The sequence below is a fragment of the Perca fluviatilis genome, chromosome 6, assembly GCF_010015445.1.
Source record: "Perca fluviatilis chromosome 6, GENO_Pfluv_1.0, whole genome shotgun sequence".
NCBI lineage: Eukaryota > Metazoa > Chordata > Actinopteri > Perciformes > Percidae > Perca > Perca fluviatilis.
In genome coordinates this window covers 1,582,636-1,608,057 of record NC_053117.1, presented here as the reverse complement: position 1 = coordinate 1,608,057, position 25,422 = coordinate 1,582,636, and the positions used below count along the sequence as shown (strand labels likewise).

Sequence of the window (25,422 nt, the reverse complement as noted above, 5' to 3'; positions counted from 1 at the left end):
ACACTGCATGCAGACCCATTATGCAACCCTGCCTGTGCATCAGCCGTGGGGCCACCGGGCCAGAATGGTAGCCAGCAACCAATCACTCTCCCTCTCATCTTCCCTTTCTCTCCTGTTTTCATCTCTTTCTCTGGCTGTCTGTTTTACCCTGAGCCCCCCCTCCCCCCCACACACTTTGTCCCTTTCTTAGTTCATGGTTTTTAAGGTAAAGGAGAATGCATGGTGCACTGATTTGTTTGAATTCCAAATTACAGCCGTCTATGTTTTTGGGAGTCGGTAAAAGCTGTGGATTGCCGCTGGCATGCAGCGCATGGTTCTCTCTCTGTGTACTGGAGTGTGAAGGCAGGTCAGTGAGGGCCAGCGGAAGAAGAGAGGATGATCTGTCCTTTGTTGTCAGCGGGCTTCCTGTGTGCTCTGCCTCATCTTAATGCAAAGTGGACGGCTGTATTTTCACGTATTGGACCTGTGAATGGACATAGCCTGAGATACTCACGTTGCTCTCCGCAGGTTCAACAGAGCCTTGAATGTGCCTTGAATTCCTAATATGCCATCTACTGATAATGATACAGTGTAACATACATCATAAAAAACATATTCAAGCTTGAATTTACTGTCACAGAAGCAGATTTCATTGTATGTCTGCGTGAGATGAGATGTGAACAGACGAGTTGTTTTTAAAAATCAGTGTATTCTCAGTAGCTCTCCAAGTTTCTATGATCATAAGTGTACTGGCAAGTTGGTGTACATTATACTGTACGAATACCGCAAAAGCAAACACAGTATTTCGTATTTAAAGGGGCAATGACAATGTATTACAAGTAAAAGTTCTGCATTCAAAAGTGAAAGTACAAAAGTGTTAAGGCTGATTTATGGTTGTACGTAGGCTCTACGCAGAGCCTATGCTGTAGCCTACATAAGTGGCCTACGCCGCTGTGAGGATTTATACCTGTGTGCTGGTGTGTCTGCGTCTTCTATCGTATCTTTTTTAAGAGAACAGCAGAGCTGGCATATGTGTATGAATGGGGAGAGGGTGGTAGAGCAAGTAAGAGAGGGACGGGGATCAGCTTCGGAGCGAGTACCGACTCAGGCGGCAGGGATGGAGAAAAAAAGTGTCTCCCCTGTGCTTTCTGACCACGATTGGAAAGCTATAGAAGGAAAAGTTAACCCTCTCCTTGATTTCATGTTGTTCACGGAGCAGGAGAACCCAGAAATGAGTAGGGGGAAATGCAACACTACCAAGCCCAGCCAAGCAGTCTGTGTCGCCGCCGACATGTAGTTACATTTCTGGGGAGGTGCACATCAGGCTATGGCATAGGGTGCGCCGTAGGGTCCGTATCTACACGTACATACGTACTTACCACAAATTAGTATATTGTGGCCGCAATTCTTCTTATTTTTTATTTTTTATTTTTCAGATGTCATGTCTGGGGCTCCGTAAAGGAAACAATGTTCTGTGTAATTTTCTGCCGTTTTCAGCAACACACATCATAATAACCATGGAATTCGAAGAGAGAAATTATGTTCCACAAATGAAAAGCACGTCATGTTCCGTTCAAGTCCACTCAGTGTGTTGAGAATATGTCTGCTTTGAAATCACACACTGGCTGAACCTCAGATATCAACATTTAGCTGAGACTCTATTAAGGTGGTAAATGAGCCTCAGACAGATATTTGAAGTAGTTCAGAGTTTTAATTGAATGAGCTGGGATATCGGAGAGGTAATGTCACGCTCTCTTTCTCACACACACAAACACACACACAGTGTTGCTTTCTTTTCAGAGCATGAAAAACCCTTTGAAAAACATGGAGACATTCTGTGTGTGCAGTGCTGTCTGTACCATTCAAGACTGCAAAGAAACACCTTTGATGTAGCATTGTATTCTGTGTGCAGAAATGAGAATCTCGGCATAGTTAAGTTCTGCATCAACTTGTATGTAGATGTAAAACCTTTTGCAAAACAGCATCTCTTCAGTTTCAAATACAAACTTTTGCTTTGCCAGCACAGATGCCATGGTAACCGCTGAGAGCAGTGCAACATTTGCTTAAGCAATCTCAGTGGAAAGATAATCGGTGTATCCTGTGTTACACAAAAGATCGAATATGGCTTATTTTGCAACGTATATTCACCGCTTGTACTGTGCTTTGATAAAAGCAACCATCTAACACTATACGTTGTTTTTTTGTTGTCACTGTATGCAAGCAGCTATGCAAAACGTTGGTACAATGGCTGTGAAAACTTGTACATGTGTGTTGTGTGTTCAGACTTTTAAAACATACTAGCTGTGTTACTGTGTGAGGGGCTTATTACAGTTATTAGTAGTGAGTTCCAGTGAGCATAATGTGCTTAGATCAGTACTAATGGTGGCTCTGTTCCCTCCAAACCAGCATCACCCAGCCTCTGCTGAGTGGAGGCAGCCGAAATTTATGGTGCTACAGTAGTTTCCTTTCTGAGAACCACACACACTGGTACACACACACACACACACACACACACACACACACACACACACACACACACACACACACACACACACACACACACACACACACACACACACACACACACACACACACACACACACACACACACACACACACACACACACACACACACATTTACAGTGCTTTGTCAGGTCCGCTTTGTCTGAAGGTCTCCAGGTACAGTATATGTTGTCACCTTTTGTTGCAGGAAGCATGGAATTATGTTGGCCATTCATACAGTTATAAAATGACCTGAGATATGTGTTTGGTCTTCTGCTGTTTGTTGAATACAGAAAGGAATCAGAACTTCTGTAATCAGCTTTACTGCTTGTAAAAATTCAGTGCAGTGAATTAGTGAATAAAAAAAAAAAAAGAAAGCCCTTTGGGACTGTTGTTACAGCAGTAAGATATTAGTCTAGCCCCTCTCTGTCTCCCATACACTCGTCTGTTTTGGAGCCTTCTGAGTCAATTTTCCCAAAGCAAAAAGCGAAGTTGGTGTTCTTTTTTGTCCTTCTGAATCCTCAAATTGGAGTCCATAGTGATAGAAATAGAGAGTATATTGATTGACAGGTTGAAGTGTTGTTTTTCTGCTGTTTATCCTCTCCCCTATGTGCAGGAATCAAAGTCCTGACAGCCCCTCTCTGATCCCTGGATGAGGACCAGCGAGCATATTGACAATCAAGCCTTGTGCAGCAGCAGCCGTTTACTCCAGGCTGTTGTTTATATGCTAATGCTGGACTCTGTCACTCCCACACGACCGACTCACTTTCTGTTATGCTGTTGGTGGTGCACAGCAGGCTTCATATTATTCTTAACTTCATTTCAGTTTACCAAAAAAATGTCACCAGTCATGATCTTTTGTCTGGAGCAGCTGTGACATCACGATACCTGCTAAATTCAGTTTGCCAGTAAAGGCCTGCTGATTACAAGATTTACTTCACTGTGGCTTCTGGTGAGCCACAGGCTGAAACAAAATTAGTTTCAGATTTGCAGTTCTCATTTACCCTGGAGTTACAGGGCTCTCTGCTGTAAAAATAAGTCATCCTCATGTCTGTGAGTGTACTTGAAAGTTAACGTGTAGATTTTCTGATCCACTCCTATTTATGTTTTGCATTATTTACTAAATTCCTGGACTGTTTTAGTTGCTGTAAAATAAAAAATAACTTGATTATTATATAAATGTTACTGGTATTATAAAAAAAAAAAATTTCAGTCAGTCAGTCCACCACTTTGGTCAAGACTGAAATATTTTGTAAACTATTTGTATATATATACATGGTTCTTAGACGATGAATCGTAATGTCTTTGGTGATCCTCCTTATGGATAGTTTACCATGACATTTTGGACATTCATGTCCCCTCAAGATGAATTGAAACAACTTTGGTGATCTCATAACTTTCTTTTCTATCAAGAAATGGACGTACATTTTGGCTGTCGCCATCTTTTTTTTTGCAGCCAGAAGTGACCATATATGGACGAAAGGGTGGAGCTAAGTTATCAGCTAACGCTAGCGGGCTGGTTGGTTAGCAAGGTGCATCCCGTAATTCACGTTAACTCTGATATAAATTGAGATGCTAATTTTGGGTAACTAAAAACAGGATTAAAACAAAATGTACTTAATGAAAAAAAATGAAAAGCCGACTCATTAGAGTGTCTTTTAGTACAATCGAACACTGAACAAGACAGTGGTGACCAAAATGTTATAATTAACTTTTAGGAACAGAAAACACATTGAAAGGGTCACAGTCCTAAGACGAAAGCACGGACAATGCTCAAAAACAAGTTCACAGCTATTTGAATGTACACAGTGCCATAGATACAGATTGCTAAGCCTGTATCTGATGTATGTGATTTAGGTCGCCGTGGAAGCGACTAGTCAATCACAAGGTAGCCACACGTAAAGTATACCCTGCTTTATCGTCTATTTTAAACATGTTAAACATCATACCTGCTAAACAGCCGCGTGTTGGCATTGTCATTGTTAGAATGTGGCTAGTGTTAGCATTTAGCACAGCCTCACAGAGCCACTAGCATGGGCGTACTCACAGTTGAACCGTGCCAGAGCACAATTATTGTCCCCCCTCCCCACTCCCCCGCTAGCCTGCTCTCACAATGCAATAAAACAATCAGGGCCAGAGCACGCTTACATCATTACATTGCGGGACTCGTCAACTACAGTTCCCGTTCATCTGTAAGGGAAGAACCAGAAAAATAGAGCTGAAACGAAATTGTCTATCCATTGCTGGCATTATTTAGTTTCTCCGTTTGACCACTTGTATCATTTGGCACTTGGATGCTGTAGGCAGCAAGTCCTTGCTAAGGTAATGACCAATAATTGAGTGTCCTGTAAATTGGCAGTGATAGTTAGATTGTCCCCCAGATGGAAGGCAAAGGCGTCTGTTTCTGCGGCGATCGTGCCAGACTCCTGCAGGGTAAGAGCCTCACTCTTTATCTCCTCCTGGGCACCACCTGTCTCCCATTACTGGACACAGGATCTCTTCACCCACACCCCTAATGTGAAAACTCCTCACATCAGAGTCTGTCTGGTTTTGCTGAGGCCAGAAGCCAAGTCTGACACCTCATAATGATCAATTCACAGACAGGCAGCCTTTCTAACTCGCACGTTTACAAGAAGATGATCCTCTACACCAGACCACGTACGACCTTCCTCTCCATTTTCCTTTTTCTCTGGCATTAAGGACCCATTAATGGACACTTCTGTAGGGCCAGGCTGACAGCAGCTCTTGGCAAGGATTGAAGATTGGGCTAAGGGAGGAATGTTTAAGTCTGGTGCTGAGGTTCAGTTTAGAAAAAACAAGGATCTGCTCAGTCTCCGCCTGAATTAAATGGAAACAATCCATGGTCAAAACCCCCCTTTTTCCTTGTTGGGCGGTGCTGAGCGGAGCGCTGTGTACTCTCTTTTATTTTAATTTTGTTTTTTTTCCCTCACACACATAATAAAAAGGAAGGGGTAATTTTTTTTTTTTTTTTGGGGGGGGGGCACACCAAAAAAAAGGGGGGGGGGGGGGGTATTTTTTTATTAATTTAAAAATAAGGAACAAACGCCCCCCCCACCAAACCCCCCCCCCCCCGCCGCGGCCGGCCCCCCCCCCTCCCCCCTCGGCGGGCGGCCCCCCCCCGGGCGCCGGGCCCCTCAGCTGGTGACAGACCCTTCACCTGTATCAGCCTGAACTCTCACTGTGTGGGGCAGGAAGATGGCTAAACTAGCAGCTTCTACTGTAGAATTAGCGTTTGCTAAGAGTGTATCATTAAATTCAGTTAAATTAAGCTTAAAACTGAGGCAAAGAAAGGGGCTCTACCATCAGACCTTGTGCTGGTTAGTGCAGACTGTGTCAAAGTCTGCTGCACTAATGCAATGAATCACAATATCACAACAGCATCAACACAGAGGTGTTATTGCTATCCGATAGAGCACAAGTGGTAATCCAGTTAGTTGAATAGGGTGTCCTGTCTGTACTCCTGTGACTCCTCAATCATTTTATAAATTACAGGTGTAGATTAAATGACTGGACATAATTCTCACGGCTAAAACAGCGCTAAAGGCTAAAAGCCAAAGGCTGCTCCAGTTTGAATTTGAAGGATCACTGTGTATACGTCATAATTATCCATCTTAGTTTACCTTGACATTTCATAGGTCAGTGATTTTGCATTACCAGAGACATCGGGATAACACTGGATCAGAACAAATAGGGCATCATGTAATATTTTGTGTTATAATCAGCTTATCTGGTTGGGGCCCAAGTGTGCAGAAAAACGACAGCCTGGTTCGATGTGAATTAATTTGATCATGGCAGGTTTGTGAGATTCTCTTTCTCTTTTGGCTTCTGACTAAGAGGGGCGCAGATGTGAGAGCACAACTCCCCATAGACAAGGAGTGAGTGATTCTGGCAAAGTAGACAGCATGAAGGGAAAGATGGCTGCTCCTTTTACTTTTTTTCTTCTTTTTTTTAACCCATACATGGCTTTTTCTGATATGTCTGCTTGAGCTTGTAATCCGTCTGTTTGTATCAAAACTGCCTATTAATTTATACCGAATGCTGTATATCTTTTTTAATAAATTACTGTGTGATTTATACTGCATATCAGAAATGTGACTTAACAAATACCTGCAGGGCAACATTACCAAATCATTGCAGTCCAAACACATGTGGCCAGAACAACTTCAATTAAATTCAATTAAATTTTATTTATAGTATCAAATCATAACAAGAGTTATCTCGAGACACTTAACAGATAGAGTAGGTCTAGACCACACTCTTACTTCCAGTAATTCCCCCAAGAGCAAGCATTTAGTGCGACAGTGGCGAGGAAAAACTCCCTTTAGGAAGAAACCTCGGTGGTGAGAAAACCTGGGACAGACCCAGGCTCTTGGTAGGCGGTGTCTGACGGTGCCGGTTGGAGGTGTGATGAATAGTCACAATAAAGATAATGGAACAATGACCAGAAATAGTAGTTGTAGTAGTTCATGGCATAGCAGGGCACTGCAGGGCGTTACAGGACATAGCAGGACACAGCAGAGCATAGCAGGGTGTAGCAGGACGCAGCAGGACGTAGCAGGGCACTGCAGAGCGTAGCAGGGTGTAGCGGGGCATAGCAGGGCGCGGAGCAGGACCACCGGGACAGCTGCAACTATGATTTAGGTGCCACCCTAATCCAAGGAAACATGCTGGCCGAAAAAAACATAAGGACTCTGGGAAATAAGCTCCCCAGAGTTAAGTTAGTAACGAGCATTTCTGGGACATGGATGCACACAGATGGAAAGAGAGAAGAGAGATAAGCTCCGTGTGTCGGGCCTGTTTAGTTTGTCCTACTCAAATGTCTTAACTGCTTCATTTATTTTTCATTTTTGTGTGCCACTAGCCATTAACCTTTTGGATAATAACTGTAAAATCTAACATGAACATACTGTAGAGCAATGTACTTTAGAAAGCTTTTAACATTGGGATTTATATTATTTTTGCACATATTTAAAATTTTAATATAGTATATAGTAGTTGTTACCTCTGACAATAGTGTGTACCACACATTAAGCATACTTGCAGATACTAAAAGCTTATTTATTTCATAGACATTTTAACTGACAGCAAATCTAATTATTTTTTGTTGCATTACATACAGTGGAAGGAAGGACATGGTTGTTTTCAGGCTCACAGTTACAGAACCTCCTGCCCAAGATCTAATTGAAAGTAATGTTGTCATTTAAATCACCTAATTACATTGTGTTAATGGCAAGTTGTGCTCTCCGTGCCTGTATCTGTGGCCGACCGGCTGCTAGAAAAGAATAAACAGAGGCCTCTACTGCGCCCCACAAGTATCTTGATTTCCTGTGTGTGCAGTTGCATCGTATTAGTGGCTCTTGATTCATGGTTCTTTACTGTGTTTGCTCCCCTACTCAGTTTCCAGTGTTGACACTGCCTCCTGAGGGTTGAACACTCTGTCTGGACCGCTCAGAGAACAGTCCATCATCTCTGTGGCTCATCTACCTGCACGGCTACTGGCCACTCTGAGCCAGCTGTGAAGCTCTGGTCTCATGTATTTATTTACCTCAACTCTTCCAACCAAGCAATGATACAAATCTCTTGTAATGGCTTTCAGCATTATTTTAGTAATTTATTCAAGTCATTCTGTCATCTTTTGACAGTAAAATATGGCAGTAAACATGTTGACCTTCAATATGACAGTCTGTACCATCGCTGAAAACAATGTGAATACAAGCTGAGTCTAGTCCGTGGTTACTCCCTACCATCTTTTTGTGAAATTGAGGCTTAGAAATTATTTTGGCCACCATGACATTTTATTTCTGTAAAATGGGTTGTTTATATTTTGAAATATCAGCCCCAACAGGATAGCACAGCGCTTATTGTGAATCTGGCCAAAAGTGATTCATTTTGCAGGGACTGTTCAGAAAAAATGGTACGCAGTTTGCTGCTTCTTTGTCAGAAACAAATGCAAGGGAAGAAAAGGTATGTTTTTAGTAGCACTTGTTTGGGAGTGAAAACCAGAAAGCACTTTGGGTTGAGTATTGGTTTTATTAATGTATTTGTTTTTTAGGAATAGATAGTAGTATACTAGTTTTATATGAGAAATGGCCATGATTGGGGGAAACAACAGAGATGTTGGAAAACCTATCTTTCAAATATTCAGATGATTGTTTGAATTTGCAGTAATTTCCTCCCTCGATCAAGAATTCCTCGAGAGACTGAAATATAGATGCTCGGATGCCCTCCTGGCATGTTTTGTTCCTGGTTTTAGAGTATTCAGCTCATGTGTGTATCTATGTGACTGAGCTAGCTGTAAACCCTTGAAGCTCTATAGCTCTCTGCACTATTATCAAGCACTGTGTTCTGCAATCTCTAATGAAAAGGAAGAACACAGGATTAACATCCCACCGCCTCATCTTTTGTGTTCTAGAGAGTCCATCCCCAAAGTTTACAGTCAATATAGATCAAACAACTTCCTGCCCACACACACACACACACACACACACACACACACACACACACACACACACACACACACACACACACACACACACACACAGAGTGTTCTCTAGACAGCAGTCACAATAAAAGCCGCAGAGGTGATACATGTTTTACGAGAACTGTCTTCTGTTTCAAGGCGCTGCCATGAGAAATGAAGGTTACCATGTGAATCGAATGGCAGTCTGCAGAAGCTTGGCCAGCAAATCCAGCTGGGGATGAGTAAGCCTCTGTGTCTGAGTGGGCAACAGCATTGCTTGGTTGCAGCAGTAATCATCAGATGTTCTCTGTGGACCTTTAGTCAGCGAAAAAAGGTTTCAGCTGCCAAAACACGAAAATAAAACCTGTTTATTCTCTGATCATACATAGTTTCTCTCTATAGTCGTGCATTATTGAATCCACCATTGTCATAGGGAAATGAATAGATATCGCAGCACTGCACAGCACCCTCCTTTATCTCTGTAGGAGTCTGTTGTGGCTGCATGAGTCATTGTTTAGTTTCCATTAAGGTAAAAGTCTCATCTGACATCTTTGTATTCATGCAGTGGGATTATCAGATTTACAGTCCTCTCTCTGGAGCCTCTCACACACACTGAGCCTGCTCTTTCAAATTAGCCTCCTATTCCAACAACCTTACATTTTCTTATAGATCCCAGTTTATCCTTTTTGTTACTCTCCTGTGACTCTCCTTTCATTCTTTCTCCTTTTTGTTATATAGGCCTGTGATAGTAGCAGATTAGCCCCCTTTGTTTTTCTGTCTATTGTTTTTCATTTCTTTTTCATTCATTATTATTCATTCTCTTCTCCCCTGTCATGACAACAGTATTCCCCCCTTTTCTCTCCTTCTCCACACTTTTGTGCTCTTCAGTAGTAGTGTGTTGGACTTATAAGACATCAGCAGGCAGGTAGTGTAGCGTTTGGTGGCTCAGAGAGTTCAGCTTCATTTCTGATTCTGCAGCACGCCAATGCATGTGGAGCCTGGTAGTGGGGAGATAGAGTGTGAAAGAAAAAAGAGAGAAAAAGACGGAGAGAAAGTGGGATCCGGACTAGGCTACTCCTTTTGCCACTGCTGCATGATGTTTAATATGCCTGATAGAGGGCGCCTCGCCGAGGTCTTATACCCGGGACAAAATGCTGCAGAGCTGAGGAGCTTGGACAGTAAATCCCGCCTCCATCCCATTTTTCATTTCGCCCATTCTCCCCTCTTTTTCATTTGCATTCATATTCATGCCTTGCTGCTTTTACATATCTCTCTCATGATCATACGTTCATTTACTATCAGTCTTTTTTCCCCTCACCTCACTCTTTATTCTTTCCTCTCTGCTCCATTTATCATTTATTTGTGTGTGTGTGTGTGTGTGTGTGTGTGTGTGTGTGTGTGTGTGTGTGTGTGTGTGTGTGTGTGTGTGTGTGTGTGTGTGTGTGTGGAGGAATGTACTTGACCTCAGGGATTTACAATTGTTTTTCTGTAAATGTGATTCGGCAGTCAGTCTGCATGTTGCTGTGCATACACATGCATGCAAAAACACACACACACACACACACACACAAATACATACATACATACATACAAACATACATACATACATACAGATACACACTTGCAGGCAAGTACAGTATTAGTGGAGTGCAAGCATCTGTGCCTGCACACACAGACTTAAGCTGTAGGGGTTATGTAACTTACTCTGCCATTTCAAATGATTTGATATCACAAGTGCTTGCTGTCCTGCACTAGATTAGTGTGTGCCTGGGCCAGCAGTATGTGCAGTATAGTCATATACTCCATGTTGCTAAGTGGAACGGGTGCCTGTTGAGTAATAGAGGGGAATCCTCTTTTAATGACCCTGACAACACTAAACATTGGTATTCTTTCCTACAGCCTCCTTAATGGCCTTTCATTTTGGCTGCAGATTGGTTAGAGAAAAGTATAAAACACATAAAAACATGAACAAAGTGTCTCAGGACAATATATATATCTCGGGGAACCCCACTGACATTTTGAGAGGCAACAAATTAGCTGTAAAGATTACAGTATGTGCCATAGGTAGAGGTGATGTACTGTTTGTTTCTGCGCATAACTACTCCCAGTAAAAAGTCAAGTGCTTTATCTTTAGAGTAGGGCTGGGCGATATATCGAATATACTCGATATATCGCGGCTTGTAGTCCGTGCGATGTAGAAAATTACTATATCCTGAAACTCGGACATTTTTTTTTCCTTTGTTTTTTCCCCCTCTTGTCCTGTCCAGCATTGAAGCGCAAGCATAATGATTACCTTGATAACCTAAGTTAAGAAGCTTATTTTATTTTATTTTTGATGCTTGTTTGTACATTAACTTTTACATACTCGCGGACATTTAACTCCAAGCTTCTCACACTCTTTCTCGTCTTTCCCTCTCACAGAGAGACAAAACAAACGCACATAGTTACAAACGTCAGTCTGTCGCGCATGCAACGTCATACGCCCTCGACCAGCAGAAAGATAGCGGCAGCAGGTGCTAACGGTTACACATGGAGGAGGATGAATTAATAAAAAAAAGAAACAGCACAGGATCCATCGTCTGCCGGTGGTTTGGTTTCAAGAAGGAAGATGTTGAACAAACAACGGTGATATGCAAAATCTGTCGCTAAAGCATCGCTTCAAAATGTAGCAGTACATCAAATTTATATCACCATTTGAGAACCCACCCGCTAGAAAATGAAGAGTGCTTGAAACTCCGCACGACAACATCTCAGAGCGGTGCAATATCAAAGAAAGTGCCTAAGCAACCAGCACTCACGCAACTGAGTCTGGCCTCTTCTATTTCCAGATCAACGCCTTACGACAAAAACAGTCAAAAACAGAAGGAGATAACGTGTGCAGTAACCCACCACATCGCGAAAGACATGGCCCCGGTTAATGTTGTTGAAAAGCCCGGGTTCAGAAAGCTCATCAACACACTTGACCCAAGATATAATCTGCCGGGTCGCAAATATTTAGCAGAGAAAGCGCTGCCTGAGTTGTACATTAAAGTGAGGGAAGAGCTGGCCAGTCAGCTTGTAAATGTGACCCACTTCTCAACAACTGCCGACATATGGAGCAGCCGAACATGTGAGCCACCTCAGTTTGACGGTCCACTATATAGATAATTGAGGATCACACTGGCGGGATCATCGCACAAGGCCTGCAAGATGCTCTCATGTCATGGAATTTAAATGAAGCTCGTCAGGTGTGCATCACCACCGATAACGGCGCTAACATCGTCAAAGCTGTGAGCCTGAACCACAGGACACGTCTACAGTGTTTTGGCCATCGCCTGCATCTTGCAATTGGTGAGTGTTTTTTACCACTGTGATAAAATAGTAATTATCTTTATTGATATATGAGAATAATGCTCAATCATCACTAAATTAATCACTTAATTATCTCATTAACTTTAACACTCTTGAGTGTTAATTTAACACTCATATTTTAACACTTTACACTCTTGAGTGTGGACTCATACACTCCCAGCCTCCAGGAGTGTTAATTTAACACCGCTCCATCTGAAAGCGGGTGATGGCGATTTACTACTAATCAAGGAACCGGCTTTACTGACGAGATGCGCCTAACAATATCGTGCGATATATCGCCCAGCCCTATGAGCAATGTTATAATAGCCTACTGCATGGTCATAACACAGAATTTAATGTTAACATATGTTTCCCATGCCAATAAAGCTGTATTGAATATTAGAGAGAGAGAGAGAGAGAATGCGAGTGATTTTTCAAAAAAGTACATACTGTACTATACTAGCTTAGGCACCTTAGAGTTACATGTTCTTTCTTTTTCTGCATTAGTGTGTCAGTAGACTGCTCTTTATTGTGCATTTTTTTATATTTTGAAACTTATATTTTTTGATAGCATCTTCACTTTTACGCAGTACTATATAAATAAATAATTACCAAGAATTAGTTTAGTGTTAGGCTGAGTGGATTTCTTCACAATTACTATACCCTTTTAAATTATTATAACATTTTAAATGTTTGTTTTCATTCTCAGAGAGAAGCATGAAGGACCCCCGTATTGACCGTGCTGTTGCTGTGTGCAAGAAGGTAGTGAGCAGCTTCTCTTTCAGTTGGAAGAGGAGGAGAGACCTGGCCACAGCGCAGCAAGAGCTAAATCTCCCGGCACACCAGCTCATCAGTGAGTCTCCTACCAGGTGGGGATCCCGAGAGAAGATGATTGAGCGGGTACTGGAGCAGGAGCAAGCTATTTCTCAAGTCTTGGCTGCAGACAAGAAAACCCGGCATCTCGTTCTCACCTGGCAAGACCTGGAAGTTCTAGAGTCAGTGCACAAGGCTCTCAAACCTCTCCTGGAAATCACCAACGCTCCATCCGGTGAGAGCTATGTCACAGTGTCCTATGTCAAGCCTGTTCTCCATCTCTTCCAGTCCAGCCTCTTGGCACGTCAGGAGAATGACACCCCACTGACCCAGTCTATCAAAGCCTCCATCCTGGATTACCTGAGGGAGAAGTATTCTGATCCTTCCACTTTACGACCTGCTGGACATGGCAGGCTTAGTGGATCCCAGGTTCAAGATAACATACTGCACAGAAAAAAAGGTGGAGGCAATCAAGAGCAGAGCCATAACCGAGATGGAGGCAATGCTCTATGAGACTGATCAGGGCACAGCTGAGTTGGCTGCTTCACTGCCTCAAGATGCAACAACGGTATCACAGCCAGAAGAGCCACTAAGGAAGAAATCCCTGGGCAGCTTCTTTAAAACTGCAGCAACATCTTCCGCCACCCTGTGAGCAGAGAGCTTATTGAAAAAGAGTTGTCTGCCTACTTGCAGTCTGTTAATGTTGACAGTGAAGCAAATCCATTGCAGTGGTGGAACGACCATGAGGAAATGTTCCCAAACCTGAAAAATGTGGCAAAAAAATATCTGTGTGCCCACCACCAGTTCCCCATCGGAAAGGGTATTTAGTACCAGTGGTAACATAGTTACATGCCATCGAGCATCTCTCAAACCAGACGCCGTTGATAGGCTTGTGTTTTGGGCACAAAACCTCTAAACAACCTGGTATTCACTGGTTGTTGTTACAAAGGGACAACATAGTATGCACGAAATACAACTACATATTTTTTTACTTTTTATTTGTGCCATATATTTCATGCAGAAGAAACCAAAACTAAAGCTGCAAACTTTTCCATAATGGACCAGATTCACCTTTTGTGAATTGTTTTATGTTTAGGTATTGTGTTTGAAACCATAGGATTGTTTATTAAAAAACTAAAAGGAGGGTCCTTTTTATAAATACACTTTCTTTTCCAACATTTGATTTCCTATTATGCAGCTATTTTTTATTTTACTGATTTTGATATTACCTGTGACATCCTGCACAAAAAGCGCAATTATATATATTTGTTTTAAATATCCTAGTGGCATTATGCACAACAGGTGCACTTAAATTTAGTGTTGTTTTGAAATGTCATCTTAATGACAACATGCACAAAAGGGCACTTTATTTGTTTTAAATTATTGTAGTGGCATTATGTACAAGAAGGGCACTTTAATTTTGTGTTTTGAAATGCCATGTGAGTTACAGCATGCACAAGCGTGCCCTAATGTCTTGTTTTGAAATGTTGTCTCTGACAACATTTTTGCACAAAACATGCACTTTCTGTTGACAATTTTATGTTTGTGCCACTCACTGTTTAATAAATACAATTATGTTAACTTTGACTTAGTTGTGATATCCCCTTTTTTGCATGAAAGTTTAAAATTAGCATATATTAATGCAGTATGAACAAGAATGTTTTAATGTAGACATATAGAATCATCATACTGGTGTGATTGTATGCATCAAAGTTTTAATTCAAGGCTAAGGCAAAATATCGAGATATATATCGCGTATCGTGACATGGCCTAAAAATATCGCGGTATTTATAAAAGGCCATATCGCCCAGCCCTACTTTAGAGTGGCAATCAGTTTTATTATAGTGTAGCTCAGCTGAGTTGTAGCACACTGTGTGCCTGCATATTTCTTAAGGATTAGCATTCAGTGTCATTATTAGATGTGAAGTTAACCAAAAAGATTTTTCAAGAAGAGCAGAGGCTGTTTTAAAACTCATCCTGGAGGAAGTCCTACTCCTGTGCATGTCTGTCTATATTTGATATGTCCATCAGATATCTGCTGTTTGCATAGAATCGACCCTCGGTAGAAAACGTTAGCAGTTTTTTTCCTCAGCCATAGGCAGGATTATTACCCATCATTACGCATCATACATATTCAGCACAACAAGGGCTGAGAGAGAAAGAGAGAGAGTAATGAGGTTACCCCTGCTCGCCAGAGATTATACACAGAGCTTTCCCAACTACAAAAGATCAGAAGACTGAACGCTGAGAATAGGATGGGGAAAGCCTTCCGTATTAATTAGTCATTGCAGAAATGATACTGTGGTATGTGCAACTCTTCTTTTTTTTTTAAGATAATTCTTTGGCCATTTTAGGCCTTTATTTGACAGGACAGCTGAAGACATGAAAGGGGAGAGAGAGGGGGAATGACATGGAGCAAAGGGCCGCAGGTCGGAGTTGAACCCGCGGCCGCTGCGAGTAAACCTCTGAGCTCTCTGGGAGCTATCTGCACCTCATTTCATCAAGATGTTGCTGTGCATTGAACTCACAGTGGAGAGTCAGCAGCAACAGAAAAAGTTGAAGTAAACCATATGTACAGTACACAGCACGTGCTCCTGTTGTTGTGCCAGGGGAACTCTCCATGGTGCTGAACACCAAGACAGCTGTGTTCAGGGGTCACAGCTGAGGCTCGGCAGTTTTCACTTGCTTTCTTTTGCAAAACATTGGCTTACATTGGCTTAAGTATAGCAAATGATAATTAGTAGTTAAGTCCGATTTTCAGGTATGTTTTGTGAGTTTATTTGTAAAAGGAAAAACATATGTGTGGAGGTAACTTGGAGAAAATAGCCACTTGTAGATGTACATAATGGTTGTTGTTTCTTTGTCAAGACTAGTCCTGGGGTCCGTTCCAGGAAGGAGGTTTAACAAACTCTGGGCTAGATTTATCAAGCCGTTTGCGCCTGTTTCCAGGCGCTAATTGGTCGCAAAGACGGACATAACTGATGCGGGCTATTTACAAACAGGGTGCACTTGGGTAAAATCGCAGATTGTCTGCCACATGAATGAGAAGAGACAAGTTGCGCTTTCAATATGCGTTCGTGGGAGGGTCGTGGGGAAAGTGGGAGTTCCACCCGAAAAGGTGGGAGGATAAGCGCAAAGTGCGCCTAATTATATATTCCGTGGTATTTACAAAGACTGTCAGTAAGAGCGCGCCTCTATTCTGCGGGGGAAATTCTCCGCCTCTTTAAAGCAGGTCTAAACCAGCCGCAATCGAATTTCCTCGTAGACCTTTATGCCGCTGGTGAAATGGCAACAGCAATTTGAGCAAGACGAAGACATAGGCGAGGCTGAAAATATTTTTAACACAAGAATCACACTTTGTCAGTGAACACAACATCATTTAGCGTTACAGATCAAGCAGCCATGCAATATTAGAGTTACTGGAAGAAATCAAAGATGAAATTGAATCTCCCACTCAGCGTTCACATCCCATTCCAGCAGTTGTTAAAGTGATGGTTTGGAGTAATTCACCCTAGGGTCCTTTGCACCATGACCTCGAGCCAAAAACCCCCCCAGAAGCTTTTTTCACCTGGGTCGAACATTGGGAGAGTTAGCTAGAGTAGCGTTATCAGCTGAATAGCTTAGCGCAGGGGCTAATGGACCCACGTTTGTATCTTGTAAGTTACCCCACTAATAATGCCCGAAATGATACCAAACGTCTACAAGTAGTACAAATAGGTTATGCTCTCATAAAACGATGGATTGGAAAGTTTGTAAGTACACCAGAAGTTTACGAACACATATGCGCTATTACCGAACTCGCATAAACAGACGCAGCGCAAACTGCGCTAGTGTTAGTAAATTAGGCCCTCTGAGTCTAACCCTGATGTCTGAGTTGATTTACCCTGAGATGGAAACTCTGAGTTTTCGGTTCCAGAACAGCTGATTTGAGTTGGTTCAATCAACTCAGAGTATGTTCACTCAGGGTTACGCGCGTGCACAAAAGGCAGTATGAATGGAGCCATGATTCTACGATTCACCATGGTAACAACCACAAACAAACTGGTCGGCGGACAAACCTACTTTCTATGGTTTGAACATGCATTTTGTTAACAAAGCAAGACAGCGGCTGCTGCTGCAAAAGAGAGAGAATTGGTGTGGGAAAAAATTACTGCTCGAGTCAATGCGTACGCATTAACAGTGTATTAATTTCATATTTAATCACAGTTAACTTATAATATTACTGGTGAAAACTGGAATTGTATTACACCTATAATTTCATTCAGGTGCAATCCTGCGGGCAAAAACGTAAACTATACTAATCCCATTCTGAGGCTGCAGCACCATGATCATTAACAGAACTATAATGTATAATCATTTATTTCTTTTTAATGGCTCTCACTGGTTTGTGTCCAGGGAACACTAGGCCTACAAAGACGTTTAAAAAACGTTTCAGAGCGAGTCACACTTTTCTGACAGCTCTACAGTGGCTTTACTATTACAGTATGATCCGCTACTGTTATAAAGAAAACTGCCGTTTGCAAAAAACGTAATGTGACACAAAGAATCTGCTGGGATGTTAAAGCCTGTCCACGATGGTGGATGTTAGTGATGGACGGATAAGGTATCTACATATCTGACTGGGATAAAAAAATACCTCTCAAATCGGTTATGTGGAAATGAAAATACATCTATAGTCGGGACTCAATACTGACGTAAACTCTGTGTGAATTAATAGCCTACAGCTTTTTCATCAGCGGGATCGTCAACAAAAGGACATGACACGTTTATAATCTGCCTGACATAAACCAATACGTCTTTTTATTCATACAGATAACAAACTGCATTAAAATGCGTCTGCTAGCCTACAGACTGAATGAATGAATGAGGAAATGAATTTCTCTGAGAGGGAGGAGAATGAGAGAAACTCAAGTTTTTTTCCCCGTTTCTTGAAGAAAACCTGCTCCCGACCAGGTTAGGTTCACAGACTCAGTTACCATAGTAACTGACTCCAAGGTTAAGTTACCTCTCTTTCTGAAACGGAAAACTCAGAGTTTCCCTCATCTCAGGGTTAACTAACTCAGAGTTTTGCTTTGAGCTAACATGCTCACAATGACAATGCTAATGTTAATATGGCAATGTTTACCATGTTCACCATCTAAGTTACCATTTGCATAATCATGTTTGCTAAACAATAGAAAAAGTAAATGGAAGAGTGAAGTTTGATCAGTGAAATGTTTAGGGCTTCAAGTAGTGATTATGTTCATTATTGATTAATTGTCAATGCATTTTTTTCCTTTCATTCTATAGAATGTTAAGAAATAACAAACAAACGTGCATTGCAAGTTCCCTGAGCCCAACGTAACGCCTTCATTTTGTCCAACCAATTTTTTGAATTTTTGCATGATGAATGATGATTAATCAATCACTAATGAAAATTGTGGTTGATTTATTTTCTCTTTATTAGCTTATCAATTAATTAACAATTATTGTTTAGATTCTGTAAGAAATAGTAGCTTAATTAGTTTGTCCTGCTTTATTTATTTTTAATTTTGTACTTTTGTCCTTGACCTAAAACCAAACCATAACCATTTTTTTTGGGGAGATCTTTTACCCTAACCTGAAACTAAGTTATCAAGATATTCATTTTAAAAGATGTTCTGCAATAAAGCAGAATGTGAAATTCATGCTGCTTATACTGTAGTACATAACAGACATGGAGGCAGTATAGATCGCTGTAGATGCACCTCTCTTCTGCATGCATTTGCATTAGTGCCACTGGGGCACGAATGCTATATCCAGCCCAAGGGGATGGTCTTTCTCATCTGTCTTCATCTGCTGTGCAGTAAACGCCTCTTCACTTAAACAGGAGCTCATTACTCACAATGGCAGCCATTTGAATCTTTTATCAGAGGGATTTTTAATTGAACATTGGCAAATGTGCTCCAAACAAATGGGCCTCAGCAAGCCTGAGAGCTGTGTGTTTGAGTGTCTGCAAGTGTGTGAGTGAAATATCCATTGTGTGTATTGAAGCTGTCTGGTTCTGATAACTCTACACATTACTGTAGACATTAGCCCACATAAAAGATGACAAGCTGTCCGCAGTGATTCTGTGTGATTCACTCAAAGGAAATCATTTAGAGTCAACGTGGTAGTGTATATTGTACATGTGTGTACTTTTTTGAACAGGTCCAATCTTTTTTACTCTTTTCATAGTTTTTAACATTTCATTCATCTTTGCAAATGCTTCTGTTGACTGTGGAAGGTAATGCATTGATACGTAGTTACTGGATGTAGTGTAACTGGCATTCTCCGTCTAACGTAACTCACCAGGCTCATAAAAACTCAGATCAAATCGTAGGCGGTGCTGATCAAATATGAATCAAGATTCTATTACTGTATTGCCTATTTTTCACCTAAAATGTTTTCAGAAACACATTTTAGTGTACTGTTTATCTGTAATTTGAGAAACTTTAGCTCAGCGCTATGTCGTTGAGTTGATTGATTGTAGGTATATCTAATTGCACCCTAAGGCAATTTGGTCTGCAACGCCTCTTCAAAATCAAAAAGGAATAAACATTTACAAATTACTAGTTAGAAACACCTGCAGTGGCTAATATCACTCCCAACTGAATAAGGAAATGAATCATCTCTCAGGTATGAATATTTATCTGAAACATCAGCAGTGGTCTTTCACATTTCAGCAGAGATACTGCCCACAAACTGGAAGCTGTAACAGTGTCTTTTGCGGCTGTAAAATCTTTTCCTGAGAAGTTGACTCCACCACATTTATTTTACCTATTTTATTCATGTCATACTTAACCCTAACTTTAAACAAATCCCAAACATAAAAAAGTTTAAAGTTTAAAAAAAACATTGAACATCATTTTAATTCTAATACCAAAACTATAGATCCATCTGAACTCTTCATTCTAATAAGGTATTTAATCATGAAAACCTCACTTCAGAGGACATTTATTTTCCACATCTTACTGTCCATGTAAGGGTTTTGGTCCTCGAAAGGATGGAAATACAAGAGCGCATGCTAACATACATACAGTTGAACAGGATCCCTGTTGGACCAGCTTCAACAGATAAGGGGTCAAAGATTTAATCATACCAACTGTCACTTGCCTGGGGTGAAACACCACAAGGTTACTGATCTCGAAAGGGTCACAGCTTTTTCCTCTTCCTTCCGTCCGTCCTGCTCTCTGACCTTATCGTTCACTGTCTAATTGAATATTGTCGGCACTCGCGGGTCATGCTGATGTCTTCCATTTGAATGGATTCCAATATATATTCAAAGTCAAACCAAGCTGTGAGCGCTTTCTGTGATGAAGTGCACATTTGTTCATTCTCACATGCAGCATGTATTGTACGCTGTGGGCTTCTGGTGGCTCCTCTGGTGCTTATTTTAGTCTTGCTCAGGGACACGTGGTGTCATGCTACCAGAGTGTGTGTGTGTGTATGTGTGTGTGTGTGTGTGTGTGTGTGTACTAGTAGCACACACTGACACAGATAAAATCCTGTTAATTCTATACGCTAATCTTGGAACATCCAGCTGCACTTTCACTCCCATCCATAGCGAGGCTGTTTCTCATACACTGATGGAGAGCTCAGTCTGCTAATAAATACAGTATCTTGAGTGTAGTCACTTTCATGTATTTTGTACTGTAAGAGCAGTGCAATAGTTGGCTATGCATGGCAAATGAATGCCCATAAAAATGTGCGTATTTTCTGGTTAAATAGGTATACCCTTGACTAATGAATGCAACCCAGCTTGCCAGAAATGTAACTTCCTGATTAGAGTGGAGTGACAGAAAGATGTGGCATCTCCAGAGCAGGGCAGAACACCCAATCAGCTTGAAGAGGATATCCCATTTCTAGCTGTCTCCCTTGTGCTCCTACTGAGAAGCCAGTGGTGACAAATTCTCTGAAGAAAGCTGATAGACTAAACAAGTCATCCTCCGTAGAAACTGTGGCAGACTTGAGTCATGTTTTGGCTCTAATCACACATTGTGAAGAAAGCTCAACTTCTTTTCATTGTAATTCTACAAGAAGCTCAAAATCCCATTGACACCCCTTTACTATCGAAATCTCATATTTTGAAACTTCCGCTGAAAGCTTACGTAAGCATCTCAAGACCTGTTCCTTTGTCACACCCATGGGTGTATTAAGAGAACAGTTACTCCCCAACATTTACATAGGCTACACAACTGATCTGAGATCAGGTAGTCTTCTGAATCTAGGTCACGCAGATCTCTGCTATTCCATTACTGAAATTCAATTCTGAAACTTTTTTATGCGAGAAATCAACTATGTAAAGCTTAAATATGGGCAGTTTTAAAAAAATGTATGTCTAATTGCAAATTTTGTCCGACTGTGTGTCGGACTTCAGCGGCCGGTGCTGCCTGGGTTACTGTCTCGCCGCCCGGCCTGCCTTCCTTCACAAACCCCGGCCTGCTGTGAGCTCGATTGAGCGCCGTTACGGCTGGCAGCCCACGGCACTTCATACCCGCACAAAGTCACCGTTTTGTGGGCTAATGGACTACCAAACGCCGCTACCTGGACAGAGCTCCAGGGCTTGCAGTTCCCCTCTTCCTAATGCCAGGTGTGTGTGAGTGAGAGCGCGGTCAGCGAGCTTGTTACGCCAGCAATCTCTTACCACAGGTTTCAGTTAATCTTATAATGTGTGTAATTATAATGTGTTGAGTTATTTAAACAAACGATAGGTGAAATAACCACCTCTTGTCCGCGAGTCTCATTGACAGAGCCTGCGGCTGGATGTAGCTCCATCAATGAGAGCTAGCTGGCCTCCTCTTAGAATTCCTCTGAAATTGTTAAACCGTTGTTAGCTTTATAAGACATTTAGCTAGAGGTTGTATACGTGGCGTGACAAAATTCAAACTGTAAATATACTCGAATTACGCCGAAAATGAAGCTAACTATCCGTGATTTGTAGCTACACAGCTAGGATTGAAGGGACAGTTGCAGCTGACCAAACCCCTAGCTAATCTTCACAAATATTCATTAACTTGAAATCGGACACCGTTGTTAGCTTTATAAGACATTTAGGTAGATGTATAAGTGGCGTGACATGTGTGTAACATGTGGTAAGAGATTTCTGGTGTAACAAGCTCACTGACCGCGCTCTCACTCTCACACACGGGCCATCTAGCTAGCAGGAAGAGAGGAGTTGCAGGCCCTGGAGCTCTGTCCAGGCAGCGGCGTTTGGTAGTCCATTAGCCAAAAAACGGTGACTTTGCGCAGGTATGGAGTGCTGTGGGCTGCCAGCCGTAACGGAGCTCAATCAAGCTCACAGCAGGCCGGGGTCTGTGAAGGAAGGCAGGCCGGGCGGCGAGGCACCAACACAGGCAGCACCGGCCGCTTAACTCCGACACACAGTCTTACCAAATTTGCAATTAGCCATCAATTTTCGTAAAACGGCCCATATTTCAGCTTTATATAGTTGATTTCTCGCATAAAAAAAGTCTCAGAAGTGAATTTGGTAACGAAACATTGCAGTGTCTTAAATATGAGATTCTGTCGCGTCTCTAATGTGTGTGTATTGGGGATTCGCTCAACCAATCAGCGCGCGTCTCTAATGTGTGTGTATGGCGATTCGCTCAACCAATCAGAGCGCGTCTCTAATGTGTGTGTATGGCAATTCGCTCAACCAATCAGCGCGCAGCTCATCTAAATATTCATGAGCATACCATATTTGGAAGAAAAGCTCTTGTTACAAATAGGGCCAAAACACAGGGATGCATAAGGGCCAATAAAATATCAACCAGGCCATTTTCAGCCCAACCAATGTTACATACCCCATTAGGAGACCATAAGGAACAGTGTGAAATACCCTGTATAATCATTCTATCACCCCTTTAAATACACCTGTGCTTTTCCTATTATGACATGTCAACATGTCTGCCGTGAAAAAGGTCTATAGACTCAACAACTAATAAAGTGTATTAACTGGGGAAAAATACAGAGTTGTAGCTTAATTTTGGGGGGATTTTAATCTTTTTCATCACATCATTCATCACAACAAATTATTGAGTTGGCCCCCTTAGTTGAATGGCTGCTTGATGGAAGCATAACAGGCATTAGTATACTGTGTATGTCCAGATATACTGTAATAAAACATACTGTTATATCTAATTCACATGGGAGACAGAATAGACCTTTTAAGAGAGTTGGCTTTTTGACATGTTACAGCAGAAAAGGCGCAGGGTGTCAACGGTGCCCTGTGGAGTTTTCTTGTAACGTGGAACAGAGCTGTCATTAATGTCATTAGCAACACCTGTGCTTTTGCTGCTGTGTAGACACGTAGACAGGTAGACACGTCTGCTGCAAAGAAAGGCTTCAGACTCGATATGGACTATTAGAAAACCAAACTTTACCCTATTTCTGATGGATGTTAAACTCTATTAGAATTTTCTAGTCAAGCCCAAGACCCAAACAATATTTGAAGCACAAAATGATTGACCAATATTACTTAATTGTTATTCTTTGCCGCTTAATTAATTAAAGGAGACCTATTATGCTTTTCCGTATTATATGTCATCTCCATAATGTTACAGTGCCGGATGTTCATATTAAACAAGGACAAAGCTTTGAATAATGAGGTTAACATGTATAAAAGAAATCATCCCTGTGAGCCAATACCTCAGATTTCACACTGTTCTGAACGCTCTGGTTTGTTCTAATCTCGGCTCGGTATGACGTCATACCGGGACGGTTTTCTATATATGGTCATCTGCTCCAGGCACGCTACTCCAGTGTTCTTACATACCCTGCTACATGTAGCTACATGCTAACGTCAGGGAAACCTGTAGTTGCAGATGTTGTTATTTGCTTAAGAAATCCGGATCACATTGCTGGTGGAACATGTCCGGTTGTGTAATATTTGATTTAGCTTAACTAAAATGTTGAACATGGTAAACAATATTCTTGCTAAACATCCGCCAGTTGGCATTGTGAGCATGTTAGCATGCTGATGTTTTAGTTTTCACCTCTGAGCCTAAGTACAACCTCACAGAACGGCCAGCAAGGCTGTAGACTCTTAGGGCCCTATCTTGCAGCTTTGTACACCGACGCATGTATCATTCCTATTTTGCACCCGACACACAGCGGACTTTTCCCTCCACAGAAAACAATTCCGCCACAGACCAGGAAAAACCTGGTCTAAAGTCAGTGGTGCGTTATTCAGATGCTATTTTAGGGGCGCATGCTTGGCCATAATGTAGCGTGTGTACAAAACACATACATACACTTTGCTTCTCGCATCTACACGGACGCAGAAGTTCCCATTTTTGCAAACCACACATAATTACAAGGAAAAATATTACTGAAAATACGCTTCAGGTGTTTGGATAGGTCAGGAGCACTTTACAGTACAGTCCTCAAAAAGTCCCAGCATTCTTTGTGGCTTGTTGTGTTTTACACAACATTTCCATGAATGATGGATGTGTTGATGACATAAATGAGGAAATATTAGAGGACTTAAGGAGACGTGATGTTGAACTATGGGCGGGATTGGACACTCTAGCGGGATCTGGTCCGGGAGTGGCAATGCGCTCCTGGTGGAGCGGGTGGACGGAGATGGAGTGGGGGGAGGAGGAACGGGCAAAACAGGAGCAGGAGGTGCGTTTGGAGGCCCACGCTCCATGGCTGCAGCAACATCGCAACCCGGTCAAGACGGGCATTTATTACATCCCGGACAGCTCCCGCTGGCGTGCGCCAGGCAAATCCGCCATCATAATAGCAATCCGCCATGGAACAAGCGCGCCTGCTCTTAAAGGGAATGTGAGATGATGCTCTGATTGGTTTATTGCACGTTACGCCCAAACCACACCGTTTTGATTTGCGTCGGGCGCAAGAGTCATTTATCCCGCCGGTATCATAGCAACAGCGCCAGAGATCCACCCACAAAGCTACTTGCGTTTCATGTTTGATACTTGCGTTTCAGATCGTTAAAACAGGGCCCTAAGTCTTAATTTACAATTAATATATGACAAGCCAAATGAAGTTAAAGGTTCATTTCACTTCATGAGGTTTTATAACATTAATATGAGTTCCCCCAGCCTAGGTCCCCCAGTGGCTAGAAATGGTGATAGGTGTAAACCGAGCTCTGGGTAAATGAAAGCTCAGATGGGCCAATCTGGAATCTTACCTCCCCTTTCTCTGCTTTGCCAGCCCAGAGAATTTGGCCTGCCCATGAAAAAGAAAGAGACATCATGGCTTTCTAACTAGCAAAGTGGCAGTTGGTCAAGGCCACACCCCCACCCTCCACCTTGCCTCCCCCTCTCTCCTCCTCAATAGCTACAGACACAGAA

At 42.0% G+C, this 25,422-nt stretch overlaps 2 protein-coding genes across 24 annotated transcripts in view; both read left to right on the top strand.

Annotated features, from left to right (window-relative positions):
• rimbp2 (RIMS binding protein 2) overlaps positions 1 to 25,422 on the top strand; it is a 125,996-nt gene that overhangs the window by 49,991 nt on the left and 50,583 nt on the right. The gene's annotated exons all lie outside the window — the stretch shown is intronic.
• LOC120560676 (E3 SUMO-protein ligase ZBED1-like) lies at positions 11,123 to 13,743 on the top strand. The gene is made up of 2 exons (XM_039803428.1): positions 11,123 to 12,292; positions 13,002 to 13,743. Exons 1-2 carry the CDS (start codon positions 12,160 to 12,162, stop codon positions 13,616 to 13,618), a joined length of 750 nt encoding a protein of 249 aa, XP_039659362.1. The 5' UTR covers positions 11,123 to 12,159; the 3' UTR covers positions 13,619 to 13,743.